The sequence below is a fragment of the Monodelphis domestica genome, chromosome 6 (genome assembly GCF_027887165.1).
Source record: "Monodelphis domestica isolate mMonDom1 chromosome 6, mMonDom1.pri, whole genome shotgun sequence".
Taxonomy (NCBI): domain Eukaryota; kingdom Metazoa; phylum Chordata; class Mammalia; order Didelphimorphia; family Didelphidae; genus Monodelphis; species Monodelphis domestica.
In genome coordinates this window covers 297,565,407-297,582,375 of record NC_077232.1, presented here as the reverse complement: position 1 = coordinate 297,582,375, position 16,969 = coordinate 297,565,407, and the positions used below count along the sequence as shown (strand labels likewise).

At 41.8% G+C, this 16,969-nt stretch overlaps 1 protein-coding gene across 1 annotated transcript in view; it reads right to left on the bottom strand.

Annotated features, from left to right (window-relative positions):
- The window catches only part of WRN (WRN RecQ like helicase), a 136,578-nt gene that overhangs the window by 33,747 nt on the left and 85,862 nt on the right, over window positions 1-16,969 (bottom strand). Inside the window, exons 23-25 of the mRNA XM_007495569.3 lie at window positions 14,559-14,700; window positions 7,932-8,102; window positions 7,634-7,731 (exon numbers count right to left, since the gene is read on the bottom strand). Of these exons, the coding sequence (XP_007495631.2) occupies window positions 7,634-7,731; window positions 7,932-8,102; window positions 14,559-14,700 (411 nt within the window). The remainder of the gene's footprint in view (window positions 1-7,633; window positions 7,732-7,931; window positions 8,103-14,558; window positions 14,701-16,969) is intronic.

Genomic DNA, 16,969 nt, shown 5'->3' with positions numbered 1-16,969 from the left:
AGCCAGCCTCCTCTCGCCTTCCTCCCTGATACTGAGGGAACTAACACTCTTCTTTAGGTACTATAGCTTAAAAGGGGGAAAGAAGAGAGGTCACACAAGATCTTTGATTCCTCCTTCACTCAAACTCCAGTCAGTCGCCACAGCACAACTTCAGGCCTTATCTGCTCTTCCTGGATGACTCTGAGAACCTAAGTGATGTCCCTGGCTCTCACTTCTCCTACTTATAATCCATCCTCTCTGTTCATGCCTCACCCAAGCCTTCTGCATCTGGAGGGAAGCAGCTTCAAGAAAAGAATACTCCTGGCTGCTTAGGCCAGCCATTGGATCATCCTCTCTCCCAGGACCATCAGGGGTTTCCTACAATTCTGCCTCCACCAGCCTCTCACCTGATTTTGCCCCCACATTGTTAGCCAAGCCCCAACACTGCCTCCCCCTGGTGCAAGCCTTCCTTATAGAGCCTACTGGCTGGGCTCCCTGTCTCAAGTCTCTGGGCATTTCAGTACATCATTCAGTGATCTCCTGGCTATGGCACCCTCTACTCATTAACTCCAGTGGCTCCCTATTACCTCCAGGAGCAAATAAAAATCCTCCCTTGGACTATCCTGGCTCCTGCCTATCTTCTCAGTCTTCTTGTACCTTTTTCTCTTCCACACATACTCTACCCAGTGATACTGGCCCCTTTGCTGTTCCTTGAAAGGAATACTCCATCTCCCACCTCCAGGCTTTCTCTCCTGCCAATCCTAACTCGTTTCCTGATCTCTCTCTTTCAGCCTTGTATTCATGCTAGTCCTGACCTGTCATCCTGCATCCCCTTCATCCCCCAACAGCCCATGCTAAGCTGTAAGTTCATTAAGGGATCAGAAAGTTTCATTTTCACAATTTCTGGCAATCTTCTAGGAAATTGAACAGGGCTGAGTCAGTCATAATAGGATCAGGCTCTCAACTGAGGCACATCAGTGGTCTCAAGATCAGAAATAGCAAAGTATAATGGTTTTCACTGAAATAGGATTTGACCAATCAACATAAAAAATATTTTATCATTTCTATCCAAATTAGTTTGTCAAACAGAGAGGACTCAGCTCCTGAATTAGAGAGTCCTTAGTCTATGAGATGCTGTTCATAGAATCACAGACACAGCATAAAGGTGCCTCCAAGGCCATCTAATCTAACCCCTTCATTTTACAGATGAGGAAATTGAGACCTAGGTGTCCTGCCCAAGATCACAGGGGTGACAAAAGGGATAAAGTTAGGGCTTGAAACCAAATCCTCTGGTTCCCAATTCAGTGTTAGGCCTCTCCATGGAAGAAATAAAGTCAGGGGAAGATCTCACCCCCCCCCATCTTGACTTCTGAGGGGTTCACACTAGAAGGACAGAAGAAGAGACTGATAATGAAGAAGAAAACATTCTATAGAACTTGGTGCTAAAGCAAATAAAAGTTATAGCTAAGCAAAGAGTGATCTGTGAGACTGTCGACCCTTAATATCAAGTTGACAAGCATTTATTAAGTGTCTACTCTGTGCCAAGCTCTGGCTAAAGTCTACGAAGACAAGGAAATGTCCTAGTCAGTCTCTGCCCTCAAGGAGCTCTCGCTCTAATGAGGGAAACAACTTGCACAGACAAGATACAGATGGCAGAACATGGAAATCATTCCCAGAGGGAAGGCTTTAGAACTAGGGCTTCCATAAAGAAAAGCTTCCTGTAAAAGGTGCAAGTTTAGCTGGGGCAGAGATGAGGAAGGAGAGCATCTCCAGGGTAGGGGAAAGCCAGACAAAAGACCTGGGCTCCAGAGCTGGAATTTGAGACAAATTATAAGGAGGTCAGTATTACTGGATCCCAGAGTATATGGGGGCAGGGGAGGGGATGGTACAAGAAAAGTGAAACAGCAAGGTGGGGGCCAGGCTATGAAAAGCTTTAAAAACCAAAGGAGATTTCATATTTGATCCTAGAGGTAGGCATATGGAGCTGAGTTGGGGGAGAGGGCAATATGACCCAGCCAGAGCTTGGCTTCAGTAAAGATTAATCTGACAGCTGTAGCAAGGGAAGGTAGAAGTTGCAAGAATGATTGACAGGTCTTAAGACTTAGACTCTTTCATGAGCTGGTTGGGTCAGAGTTCCAAAGGAGCAGTCTCCAACTGACCGAGTCTGGTGCTAAAAGTGAAGGACAGTGTATAGCTGAGACTGCTGAACAAACCACTTATCAAGCAACTGACCTTTGAGGTGAGAGGAAAACCTCCAATCTTCCTGGTGGACAGATTGACTAGGGAAAAGACCTCTATCTTGCTGGGACCATCTGAGGACACCACAACTGGGATTCCTGATATCTGACCAACCACTGACTCTGTGTGTGTGAGATTTACTATAGGATTTACTATTCTTAATAGTCTTTAGTTAAGATAGTTAGACAGTGTAAGCTTAGAAAATCAAATATAGTGTGTAAAAGTCAGATGCTATTCCTTCCCCAACATCTTCCCCATCTCTGTTAATAAACTCAAATTATTTAAATGTGATTTTTCCCTTGTGTATAAACTCTTTCCCCTTTCCTAAAATCCCCATAACACAGCCAAGCAGAGATGGACTCAAGTGGGGAGACATGAGGCAGGCAGGAGCACCCCAGCTGCTATTACAATGGTCTGGGGCTCTCCAGGTGTAATGGTGTCAGAGGAGAGAAGGAGGCATATTGGAGAGATGCTGCAGAGGTGAATGTAGCAGGCCTCAGCAAATGGACAAAACATGACTCTCACATAAAGTCCAGTAGCCCCAGGAACTGGGAAGATGGTGGTTTCCTCTACAGTAACAGACAAATTATGAAGAAGGGGAGTTTTGGGAAAAGATAATGAGCTCAATCTCAGAGCTTAGTTTAAGTTACTGGACATGTTGTTTGAGATGTCAAAGAGACAGTTGGAGTAGCGAGACTGGAGGTTAGGGTGCACAGATATAGTAGGGTCCATCACAGCAGGGGATGCCTTCTGAGGCCCAGCGTCTGAAACTGTGAATATAAACAAACACCTGCTGACCCCTCTCTCTCCCTGCTCCTCCCCCCTCAGTTTGGTGGTCCCTGACCTCCCACCCTCCCTACCTCCCACACACAAATATCCCCATCACAGCCCAGACCTATCCACAGTCAGATTCCCTCCTTCTCAAATTAATGGCTCATCTCCTCAGTCCACCTCATCCTCCTCCGCACAGGATGAGGTGATGTGATAAGCAACGAAGGAGAACTCAGTACTGGCCTGGACACTCTCTGGCAATCCTTCTGACCATAACACCAGGCTCCACCTCCCCATCATCTCCACTCTCACAGGGAGAAGCCCAGATGCCAAAGCTAATGTCACCTTAGTGCTGTCACAGGCCCTGCAGGGTTGGAGGCCAGGCCCAATATCACTGGGCTTCCATTTCCTTTCTCTCAGTCCTTGAACACAGTCACTGTGTGGTAAGGCCAAAACACATGCCAAGGGCCCAGAGAAACAAAGTTTGGAGGCTTTTCCTCCCTAGACTAAAGCTGCCTCTGGGGGGTTCTGCCTCAGCAGCCAGCCCTCTACCCTCTGGGGCATTTGGTCAGCATGGGCAATGAAGATTCAATTCATGGTTCCTAGTCCCAATGCTTTACCCCATCAAGGGAACCTGCCTGATTGCCTGAAAAAAGTGCTCTCCTCACCCATGAATTTGCAACCTCCATTCACCAAGTGTCCAGATAGGAGGGGCAGCCACTGATGCTTAGGTGCCTAACCTGAACAAGGAAAACCTTTCATCAAAGACCTTTTGAATTAAATTGGTCCTATTTTCTGGCTTGCCAATCAATTTCCTATCTTATGAACTCTACCAAGCAGTGTTTCCATCAACAAACCAACTATGAGCTAAAACGACTCTGAACACCCTGTATGTCCATTCTCCTATTTCCTAAGTACACTGACCACTTTACTAACCCTAGAATTGGACGCTCCATTGTATGATATATATCTGCCATATGAAAACCCTCATTTCTTCTTAAAAAGAAAAAGAAATAAATGCCAAGGAGGGAGAGAAGGGAACCCATACTATAACACAAACCCTATTTTAGGAGGAAATGAGGTGGCTCAGAAAATAGAATACCAGGCCTAGAGGTAGGTCCTCAGTTCAAATCTAGCCACAGATACTTTTTAGTTATGTGATCTTGGGCAAGTCACTTAATTCCAAATACCTAGCTCTTAGTATTGATTCCAAGGCAGAAAGTAAGGATTTATTTTAAAAGACTATATCTTTTATTAGAGCTATTATTCCCAGAATAAATTTTATCAGTGAGTTTATATGAATACATCTTCTGCAAATTTTCCTGGTTTAAATATATACAAATTGCACTAAAAACATAAATTACAAAATTTGAAGAAAATACCACTTTTTAACTTTTTAAAAGAATATAATCAGTTAGATAATTTTTCCCTACCCACCTCAGGCCATCTCCCATTAGACAAACTCTCTTTGTAGTCTCAACTTTCTAGGTAAGGAGAGAGCAATAGGATTAGCACCTCACTCAGGACAGCTCCTCTCAGCCGAACCTCTCTCCAAGACTGGCCTAATCATGAAAACTGACACCACCAGCCATGGGTACAAGAGTCAAGCCAAGCACATGAGTTCAATTAATCAAAATCTGCTACTACACTATGGAAAGAATTGCAAAGGAGAGGAAAAAAATAAAAGTTCTAGTGAAGAATAAATTAAGCAGAAAATTCAACTGACCACAAGAATTCACTGGTCTCACACTCAAGTTAATCAAGGCTATAATTAAATTAAGCTCTATACTTAAATATAGAATAATTATAAATAATTATCATTATTATTAAATTAAGTTCTAAAAGTTACAATAGAAACACAATGCTGATTGGCAAAATGGCTTTTCCCAGAAAAATCTAAAAATCTAATCTGTATAACTTTAAATTAATTGTAAATCTAATAACACCTGCCTACAGCTTTTCAGCATGTAGGGTGAAGTTTTAAAGCAATTTCAGTTCTCATTAACTGAGGGACTTCTAAAGTTTTATTCACCCCATAAATCTCTGATAATAGAATTTAGGGTTAGAAGGGTCTTTAGAGATCACCTCACACTTTACATTATATATATGGAAGCACAGAACAGAGAGGGAAGGAAAATTACAGAAGGTTGGACAAGAAGCAAGAAGTCAAGTCAGGCTGAACCTTCCTCCAATCCCAAGGCTCTCTTCTGCCCTGAATAATCATAACACTCAGGAAATAATGGGCCACAGAGACTCTCCCAGACTCTAAGGTAAGTAGAAGCCAAACCCTTAAAGCACCTTGCCTCAAATCACTACCATATCCTCCACTTTCTTAGGGAAGATACCGAGCCACAGAAACCCAAATTTGGAGAGTTCTCCCTTCAGTTAGTGTTTAGGTATTTCATGTTACCCTTCTCCAGCCAAGAAAAGTTACACATTTTGTTCTATAGTGTAACCACAAAAATATGGTTTTCAAAACTGTGAATTGCCAAAACTGTAAAGATAATTTTTAGTGTCTTGATTTAAATCAAAAATAAGTGGCTGCCATGGGAAAATTCCCAAATATGAAAATACCCAAGTTAGCTGGGCTTTATGGAGATTTTAATTAATACAAATGAAGGAATTAAGGGAAGAGAGAGAGAGAGAAAGAAGAGAGAAAATAGTAGGAAGGGCCTAGGCCGAATGGCCTACTCACCACAAGATCATCCCAAGCAAATTCTAGTTCTTCACTGAAATCCTCAACTCCTGAACTGAGTTCAAAGACCCAGCTCCTCCAACTAACTCCAAACTCCAACTAAGTTCAGAGACCCAGCTCCTCCAAACTAACTTCAAACTCCAACCTCCATGGCAAACTCCCCAAACTCAGTTCAGAGAGCTCCTTTTAAAGAGAAATTTCTCTTATGTCACCTCCCCTAAATTTTCACATCTACCAATCACAGTAGACATTTTCCCCAGGACTGACCATTCTTAGTTCACATCTTCTTTTGTTATCACCTTCTCTGATTAGATTATATCTTCTGAGTATTTCACATCTCTTTGCTAAACTTGCCCTTTGTAAGTTGCTTGACCTTTTAGTGATTAATTTAACCTTTATAGGTACTTAGCACCCTTTTGTATTATATCTAAAAATAGACCTAGCTTAAGGTTCTAGCTTTACTATAAATATGAGTTGGGGTCTTTTCATTGTTCAATCAGGAATTTTACAACTTTATCTTCCCCTAAGGCACTGTCTGAGCAGGATGGAGTAATTTTAAAGTTCTCAATACATTCCTGACCAAGTACCTCCATTTGTTACAATAGGGGAATAGTTTAACCAAATCTTCTAAGGTACAGTCTGAGCAGTTTTTAAGATTCACAATAGCTAATCACATGGAAAAAGCAAAAAAGAGAAAGACCTCCCCATCTACATTTTTTTGATAGTCAGCATCCTAATAGAGAAACACTGTTCTCTGAATTTATGTACATTCTATGAAGACTGTCCAAAAAATAAAATAAGTTACATGAAGTGTTAAAATAGTTCTCTGATTTCAACCTTGATATCTTCACAAATTCAGTAGAGCCCCAAACCTCAATGTCAGCTCCTTAGATGACAGCTTATAGATTTCAATGAAGAAAGATATTTTGCCATTTTGGTTTTCTTTTGAAAAGCCTATTCATCCAGATCTCTGAAGAACTCAAGGAGTTTATAGAAGGAAGTGAACAAATGATTAGAACTGGCAAAAATGCTAAAAGATAGTAATAAATGTATTAATTTTCACCCTATGGAACAAAAAGAGGAGAGATATGGCTTACTCACCATTTGCAGCTTCTCTACTCCCTACTTCTTTATTTTTATTTATTTTTTAAGCAAACAGGGTTAAGTGACTTGCCCAGGATCACACAAGCCAGTAAGTATCTAAGACTGCATCTGAACTCCTAGTTTAGGCTCAGTGTGTACCACTCTGCACCATCTAACTGCCCCTACCTTCTGCTTCTCCAACAGAAAGAAGCTGGTGTAAGAACTGAGCTCAGTCAGTTGTCCCCAGAAGAGATGTTCCCAAGGACAATTTGGAACTATGTGTAAAGTCCTTTAAATTAATGTCTGCCCTTTGACCCGGCCATGCCACTTCTGTTTTTGTAACCCAAAGAGATAATAAGGAAAAAAATTTGTGCAAAAATATTCATAGCTGTGCTCTTTGTGATGTCAACAAATCAGAAAATGAGGGAATGTCCATCGATTGGGGGAATGGCTGAACAAATTGTGGTATACGTTGATGATGGAATACTATTGTGCTCAAAGGAATAATAAAGTGGAGGAATTCCATGGGAACTGGAACAACCTCCAGGAAGTGAGGCAGAGCAAAAGAAGCAGAACCAGGAGAACATTGTACACAGAGACTGATACACTGTGGCACAATTGAATGTAATGGACTTCTTTTCTAAATAAAAATAAATAAATAATCAAAAAAAGAAAAGAAAAGATGTTCTCCAGCATCTACTTCATCCAGCTGCCTGTCCTGACCCACATCCTGCTGCCCCCATCTACAAGAGTCTAACAAGTGTACTGATTAAAACATTAAGCAGAAATTTTATAAATATCCTGGCTGAGAAGCAATAATATTCAAAAGACTTATTAAACAGAAAACCAATAAAAAAATTTTTAAACCTTAGATTTAGTAACTTCCTTGGACACAAGTCTTCACTGGCATGAAGGAGGAGAGTTCGGGCTGACTCGTCAGTGGCTTGATCCAGCCAGTTTCTACCCTATAAAACACAAGATCTTTAATCAGATAATAAACATTTATTATGTGCCTACTGCATGCAATGTCTTGTCCTAATACTGATTAAAATAATGGTAAGGACAGTCTTCCCTCAAGAGCTCACATCTAATGAGAGAAGAGGTCTATCTAATACATTCTGCATGTGAAAAGAATATAAACATAACAGAAAAGTTCACTTCTTACCTTCTCTGAAAGAACACAAAATTTGGCAAATTTATTGTATCCTGGCATTTCTTCTAAAAATCCCTCCAAAATAAGCTGTCGAGCCAAAGCCTTCCACCAGCTCTCCAAATGGTCCTTGCCACCACCAAAGAGACAATGACGGCGGAATTTATCAGGAAGACGTTGAGAATTCTGGAAGCAAGGAAAAAGCCATTATCTACAAGTCATTCCTTACTTAAAAGTGGACAAAGTACTCTTTTCACTGAAGAAACCATAGAAACAAGTTAAGATTCCATTGGGCCTCCAGCAAGCAGCTGTTCCTCCTAAAATAAATCTATGACACGTAGACAGCAGATCCCATCACCAGGAGCATAACCCCACAACCCAACACTACTGCATCTCACCATTAGGCCCATTTTGGGACACACAAAGGAAATGATGCAAACCCACCATGTGGCCCAGGCCAAGAAGTCTAAAGTTCTCACCTACAACATTACATTTCCTTTTTTCTTGTCTTTAGAGGGTAAATGGGCAATCTGACCAAGGCCTAAGATCTGTGAGAACTACACAAGAAGAAGCTCAGCAGAGCTGATCATAAAATGCCAAGATCAAACCAACAGGGCTCTAAGCTGTCCCCCAAGAAGGTGGATCCAAAATGTATTAGGTTGGGACAATGACCAAGGAAAGCAAAGACAAAGCAGAATGACCAAATTCCTGCTTTTCTTCTATCTTCCCTGCCAAGGAGAATACTCTTTGGACTACAAACAAAAAGGGCTGAACAAGAGGAAGTAAGGAGATATAACAAACAAGAGCACTTTGATGCCCTGCATGAAACCAAGTCATCAGCCTCAGACAGCAAAGCCGTGAGTGCTGAACCACTAGTAGTCAATGATCTTGAAAAGATCCAGGAAAGAGAACTCAAAAAGCAAAATGTTGTCCCCAAAACTTTGCCTTCATCTACTTTCCCCATCAAGCATGACCAGGGCCTTAAAATCTGCCCCTAGCACGAATTTAGGGTTACGGTTTAGACCCTTCCCACACCCTCATCTGGCCCCCACCCTCCTACAGGCCCTTGCTGCCTCTTGCCTACACTATTAGCAAGCCTACCACTTGCTCTCCTTCCTTCACTAATTTGTGGATCTAACTAGGTCATTCTCCTACTCAGAAAGACCCAGCAACTTCCCTTTGCCTCTAGTTAATAATACATGCTCCTTCTGGTATTGAAAACCCTTCAAAGTTGGCCTCATCCTCTCTTTCCCCATTCATATTCCTCCCCTTCCTATGCTGGGCATTCTCCGAAGCCTATCTCACAGCTTTCCTAACCCTGGTACTGCACCTCCTGCTTCCATGACTTTTATGTGCAAGAAGACCCCATTCCCCTCCCCTGCTTGCAATAACTCCTCACCTCTGCCTGTTATGATCTTCCTTTGGGTTCAGCTCCAGCTCCTACTAGAAAGCCTTTTCTTATCACCTCAGCTCATGTTAGTGCTCTGCCACATGCCTAGTTGACCCGTGCATTCCTCAAGAACAAGGCCTCTGGTTCCAGAATGGGTACTCTCCTGCAGAGTTCCCCCTCTAGCACATGAGTCCCAGCACTGCCAAAACACTGTGGATGACAGACCACCTGAAGGAAAGGCCTTGGGGATTCCTAGGCCTGGAAGTTCTCCTATTATCTTTATTTCTAAATGCTTGGCCCAGCTCCATCTCTGGGTCTCATGCAGTGGTCGTCACTTCTCCCTCTCCTATTAGTACCACCTTGACCCACCAAATGAGTGTACTGCCAAGCATCCAGGCGGACTACTTTGAAGATATCACTTTACCTTCAACTTGTGCTCTGTGCTATGGCACACAGACATCAGGGGTCATCAACGGGGTGAACATCAAACAAAGAAAAGAGCGCTGGACTCTTGAGTCAGATGATATAGGCTGGAGTTCCAGCCCAGATGCTAACTAGCTGTGTGACTATTAGCATGTGCCTAAACTTCTCTGGGCAAGTCTCATCATCCATCATAAAGAAGGCAATGATGTACCTCAAACTCTCCCAATACCCACGTGACTTACATGACTACCTTCTCATGTAGACACAATAGCCACCAGGAGCAAGAAGGCATTCCCAAGCAATATTCAACAAAAGTTACAACTTGACCACTTCACAATTATATGAAAGCAGTCTAAGAATAGAAGAATCCCCTCAGCTAATTATTTGTGTATTATGAAAAAGCATATGATTCTAGAGCACAAAACTCCCTAAAGGTAGAAACTGAAACAAACCCCTCTTGAATATCACCTTTAGAATCAGTCCACTCTTTGCACCTACTGAGTTCTTTCTAAATCCTGATTCTGTCATCCGGCTTATTAGTGATTCTTCCAAGACTTGGGTCATCTATCCATTTGACCAATGACAAGACTAAACCAAACAGAGAACCAAGGACAGAGGTTTGCAGCAATTCATCAGAACAGGGGTTCTTGGCCTAGGACTCATGAATTTTATTTTGTTTTTCAAACAGCATTTCAATATGTATAATTGGTTTTCCTTATAAACCTATGCATTTTGATTTATGCACTAAAAACATGATTTGGAGACTTAACCAGATGATGACAAAAGGGATCCAGGAGACACAGAATAAGGTTAAGAACTCCTGCCCTACAAAAAAAGTTTCCTACTATTTTGTGGGATCAGTATATGAAGCAGATTTGATTCAATTTAACTGTACTAATAAAGATTTCTTAAACAAGTCAAAAAATAAACAGATAATCCTGAAAGAATATCAGAAAGAAAAGAGATTCACACAGTTGGCAAATTAATTAAATCCTGGGATTAAAGGCCAATAGAGTTCCCAACATAAAACATCTTTGTGTAAACTAAGGAAGTGGAATGTACACCACTAGCAAAACAATGAACATCTGGTGCCATTGTTATGCTATAAATATAAAAGGCTTGACAACTAACCTAAGTTCCCCTATTGAGAGCCACAAAGACAGATGTGATCTTGTCTATCAAAATACATAAATATTACACATTTGTATTTATTCCAATGAGGTGGACAACTTAGTGAATTCCCAGAGTTAAAAGTTATGATTTTAAAATCATCCAAGCTCTTGACACTTCTTCATACAGAAATTCAAGTTGCTGTGGTTTTGCTACAGGCAGTGCCTTACTGGTATGCTATCTGCCTTAGTTAATAAGAGGATTTTTTTAGGTTCTAAATCTTTGTCTATCAAGGGTGGTATAAAATTTCATGAAAGATAACTTTTTAAATTGAAGACTCCCCAAAGGACTTGTCTGACTCAGTTTTCAAATAACAGGTGAAATCTGATCTCTCCTGGGAGTCCCTTCAGTTCTGTCTAGGAGCCCACTTATGTTCATCAAGGACATGACCAGATTATACCAAATTAAACCAAGATAATTTAACATGTCATGCCTCTAACTGGGCTCCACAGGCTCTAAGGGTGGGAAGAGTAAGTGAGCCATTTAAGAGGGTTTTTCGGAGACATTCAAAATTTTCAGGCATCTTAATGACATTGGTAGTTGGAAAGGGGAGGGGGGAGATGATGGATTTTACATTAAACAAGTAAAGTGAAAACTGAAAAGCTACAAATCTGACCCTCTTACACTGCCCAACACCTCACAGAGCTCCCTGGACCAGTACCCAAACAGACTCGGCTTGGGATGGCATGCTCCCCATTTTTGTGGACTCTAAGGAGAGAAAACTCTGACATCTAGTCAGTCACATTAAGGAATCTACAAATTCACAGAAATCCTTACCCAAACATTTAAAAAGAAAGTATTACATCAAAGCAAGGGCTTTAAAATAGTTTATTTTTTAAAACTATCTTTGTATTTCCCACATATGTTGCCTTGCACCACCTCATCTTAAGTTCTCTTTTTCACTTTCTATGGGAAGGAAAGGAGAGAGGAATAAGCATGTAGTAAGCCCCTACAGCCAGGCTTTACAATTTTCATTTTACATGATCCTCACAAAACATGGCAGTTAGGATCTACATATTACAGATGAGGAAACTGAGGCAAACAGGACTAGGTGACTTGCTCAGAGTCACAGAGTTGGGCAGTGTCTGAGACCATATTTAAACTCAGGTCCTCCTGACTATCCACTGATCTATCACTGTACCATGTGGCTACCTTCTGGGACCAGAAACAAGTCCCATCTCTTCTCTGAACTTGTTACCTCCTCTGCACCATGAAGGATGGTTTTCGATGGTCCCTAAAACCCCTCCCTGCCTGCTTTCCCCTGACACCAGTGAGGAACAGCCAAACCAGCACTTCACGTTTCTAGATCTGGAAGGTGCATGAGGCAGTGGCATTTCATGTCATCTGGCTTCATGATATCCTGGGATTCTGGAGATGATGACAATAATGGTGATGATAATAGCTAACATTTATGTAGTGTTTCCCATGCGCCAGACACTGTGCGAAGTGCTTTACAATTATTATCTCATCTGGTCCTCACAATAACTCTGGGAGTGGGTGCTATTATTATCCCCCTTTTATAGAAAAGGAAACTGAAGCAGACAGAGCCAGTAAGTGTCTAAAATTGCATTTGAATCCAGGACTTCCTGACTCCAATCCCAGCATTCTCTCCACACGACCATCTGGTTGCCTAGCACTGACCCAATCAAAATAAGGTAAGAAGTCCAAGGTTCAAAAGCTCCATTTCCAAGCAAATGGAATTTAGTTTTCTAGCCTTACACAATTCATACAAATCATACACTCACTTACCTTGCTTTCATTTGTTTAATTTATATTAAAAAAAGGAGCAGATGTAGTTCCCAGTAGTGAGAATAGGTCTCAGTAAAATCACAGCCATAGTTTACAAGTAGTCAGACACGTAGCTTGCCACCCCAGCATGAGAACTCAATCCAACTCCTCACCAAATACTAAATGTCCTTACAAAAAATTACTGTGCAGGAATTCTATGAGAAACTGTTAGATGGTTACACATTGACATATTGAATTATCACCTATAGAAAACTCTTTAGAGCCACTGAAGTAATCTACATCCATTATCTCTATCTCGTAAATCATTACTAACCACTGTCATTGCAAAAGGCTTAACTAATCCCTTAGCCTACGTCATTTTCTCTATAAGTATGTTACCCCAAATCATTAAACTTTGTCATTGATCAGCCTGAGACCCTTGTGTCTATCTGTAAATCTCTTTTGACCCTCCTGATCCCAATCTCATTTCTCTTATCCCATTCCATGACCCACAAATAATTTGTCGAGCTGTACTCTACAAATGGCTGTAGTCTATTTGTCCCACAAATGTTCCCACAAAACGTTCACTTACTAAAAATGAAAAGCATACAGTCCTCTCTTTAAGAGTCTGAACACTTCATAGGAGAAGCAATCAAACCATCAGACCAGGCATAGCAAGGAATAACATATTAAGGAGAAAAACAGCCTCAGAGATGCCAACAATGGCAAAACCATATTTGATGGTGTGAAGATAGGATTAACTCTCCTCTAACCTATTTTGAAATTACTCAACAAAAACTGAAAACACTCTACCTAACACTAAGTAGGGGAGGTCCACAAACCACTTGCTAAAAGTGTGTGTCAACTCCAGAAGCAACTGACCACGCCCTAGGCAGTGCTAAGCAAATTTAAAGACTGCAATTGGCTCCCGTAAAGTAGGGAAGGGACAGGAAGTGACATGGAAAAAGAACTATAAAAGTCCTGAACCTCCTGTTCAAGGGGGTCTTCAGCCTGAATCTTGGGCTTGGAGGATCTTGGACTGGAACTCTGGTTTGGAGCTATGACTTGAAACTTGGACCTGGCTCTTGGACTACTTCTGGTAAGACTGCTCCTGGATCTTTTCCTTTGGAACTTCAGCTTGGGTGAGTGAGAATCTGACCCTCTTTTCCTGGCTTCTGGAGAGATTAATTTGGGAGAGGGCTTCCCCTTCTTGGAGGAGGCTTTGTGTGTTGAATACTTGTTTAATTCACCACCGAGTCCTCCAGCTGAGGGGTTAACGAGCCCTGCATGGGTTGAGCCAGACCTGAGCAACATTTGGGGTAATAGGCTAGACTTCTTACTCTATCCTCTTTCACATTTCTCTACTTTCACTCTCTCCATCTCTTTGTAAATAAAGCTACTGAAAGTCAATTTGACTTGAGCTATAATATTTTTTAAATTGGTGACCACAGTAATATCTTAGAATTCTCATATATTTAGTCAAACCCTTAATCTTAATTCCTTACAATGGAATCAAATTTTTCCTTAAAAAAGTGACTGGCATGTAGTAGGCACTTAATAAATGTTTCCAGATAAACTGACTAATGAGAGACCACAAATTAAGCCTTTTTAGCAGTTCTCCAGCTGACCTCATAGACTGTCTCCTGTCCTCTGACATCCTGAAAGTGAACTTTTCTTAATGGTCCCAAGGAGACCAGGCCTGGGGATTTCTCCATCAGTCACAGATCAAGATGGCAAACAGGCCCCAAGTAGGTAGGGCCAGGGGTTGAAGCCAAGGGAAAGCAGGGGCCTGGCCAGAAATATGAGTTCTCCCTGAAGAAGAATAGGATCCTACAGTTTAGGCCAGTGACAACAAACCAAGTCTCACTAGGAGAGGCTGAGATGGGGCAAAAGATCCCTGAGACAGTGGCCCAAAGGGTAGGCACACTCACCGATCCTCGAAGAAATAAAACTGGCATTCCAATTCCAAACTTCTGTCCTAAGACACATACTGCAGACAACAATTTATAGGCCTGTGGTCCGAAGTCCTTTAAGTTCTCTTCCGAGTCATCACCAGAATGAGGGTTGTTGAGTCTAAACACAGAGGCAGAGAGAAATGAGCATGCTCTGTGAATTTATACAGCAAACCCAGCAGCGGTCAATGAGCAAAACTAGATTCAAACAGAATCAGGAAGGACAATAGAAACTCCAATGACTGCCAAGGGAATATGGCAGCACATGTTATATGACAGACAAATGAGAATGATGGTGACTCTCCCTCACAGAGGACTTGGATTTGCAGAGCACCTCCCAGACAATCATCCTGGGACAGAGGTAGCCCCAGGACTGTCATTCCAAAAAATAAGGTGTCTCTGATTCCCCCTAGGCAGCTGAAGCCCCCCCTCATCAGGAGACAAAATTCCCCTGCCCTCTCTGGCCTGCCACCAGTGAGGCTCTTATGAGGAAAGTCAAGGTTCAAACAATCTGATTCAGAGAAAAGCCTCCAAACAGACCTGGCCTTCAAAGGCAGCTATGGTGTCCTTGGTCTCCATGATCAGAGACAGCTCTGAAAAGCCCTCAATGACAACTTTCTGGTTCCCACCCACAGCATCTGATACCATGGGCAAGTAGGTTGTAATGAGAAAATGTGCCCACACTTCTGCCTATCCTTCCTGGCAAGAGCACTGCAGACCCTGCCCACCTGGCTTCTTGGTTTGACTGATCTGCTATTTTTCCCCTCTCCCATTGTTACAAGGGGCAGCTCTCTGGGGAAGGGAGAGAGAGCTTTTTGAGAATGAAGGTAAGAACCAAAGAAAGTTAAAATAAAAAGAAAACATCCTCTTCCAACAATTTTTCATTCCTGTGGCCATCACTACTTCTGATTTGCCTTTGACCACATTCCCTTATGAGAGATGAAGGCAGCAGGCTTGTAATTAGAGGATCTGGGCTAGAGTGAGTTTTGCTATTTGCTTCCTTTGTGATGCAGAGAAATCAAGTCCTCTCTTTGGGGCAAATTTTTTATCTATCAAATAAAAGAATTAGGTTCCATGTTCCTCAGGTCCCTTCCCTTCTAATCATAATTGTATTACCAATGGGAGATTTTAATTTGCACTGAAAGGGTAAAGGAGTTCAACGGCCAACATTTAGGGAACCAAAAGAGCAGAGGGAATCATGGCCAAGCAGGCCAGCACTTCAAGTGATGTGCACTTTTTTTGAAAGCAGGCTATATCCTAGAGATTCATGATTTCATATCCAACCCCCCCCCCTTCTGATCTACTATATATATGGAAAAAATTCACATCACATCTGGTGTTTGTGAAGTTTTTTAAAAAGTGAAAGAGCTTAGGAAGGAAATTCTGGGTTTTCAAATAGCGAGCAGTTATCCACCACTCCAAGGTTTGCAAAATATAGTCATTGCATCTGTTTTCAAATGCTAAGTTTGCTTATTTTGAGTTTGAGGAGTTTAGATGGTTTTTAAGGAAATGAAAACTAACACTACTTGGACTTTTTTTTTTTAAACCTTACCTTCCCTCTTAGAATCAATACCGTGTATCAGTTCCAAGGCAGAAGAGTGGTGAGGGCTAGGCAATAGGGGTTAAATGACTTGCCCAGAGTCACACAACTAGGAAGTGTCTGAGGCCAGAGTTGAATCTAGGACCTCCTGTCTCTAGGGCTGGCGCTCAATCCACTGAACTACCCAGTTGCCCCAAAACTAACACTTTGTTAAAGAAATCCAGGATACCAACCACCAAACATGAACAAGTCATTTCTTATTGGGTGGATGGGGATGGCACTTTCTTTTTTTTTTTAAACATTATTTTATTTGGTCATTTCCGAACATTATTCATTGGAGGCAAAGATAATTTTATTTTCCTACCCCCCCCCCACCATCTATCCCATAGCCAACACGCGATTCCACTGGGTATCACATGTGTTCTTGATTTGAACCCATTTCCATATTGTGGGTATTTGCTCTAGAGTGTTCATTTAGAATCTCTCCTCAGACATGTCCCCTCAAACCCTGTAGTCAAGCAGTTGCTTTTTCCACTCCCACAGTTTGTCCTCTGCTTGTGGATGGTGTTTTTTCTCCTAGATCCCTGCAGATTGTTCAGGGACATTGCAAAGCCACTAATGGAGAAGTCCATCACCTTCAATTGTACCACAGTGCATCAGTCTCTGTGTACAACGTTTTCCTGGTTCTGCTCCTCTCACTCTGCATCACTTCCTGGAGGTTGTTCCAGTCCCCATGGAATTCCTCCACTTTATTATTCCTTTTAGCACAATAGTATTCCATCACCAACATATACCACAATTTGTTCAGCCATTCCCCAATTGAAGGACATCCCCTCGTTTTCCAATTTTT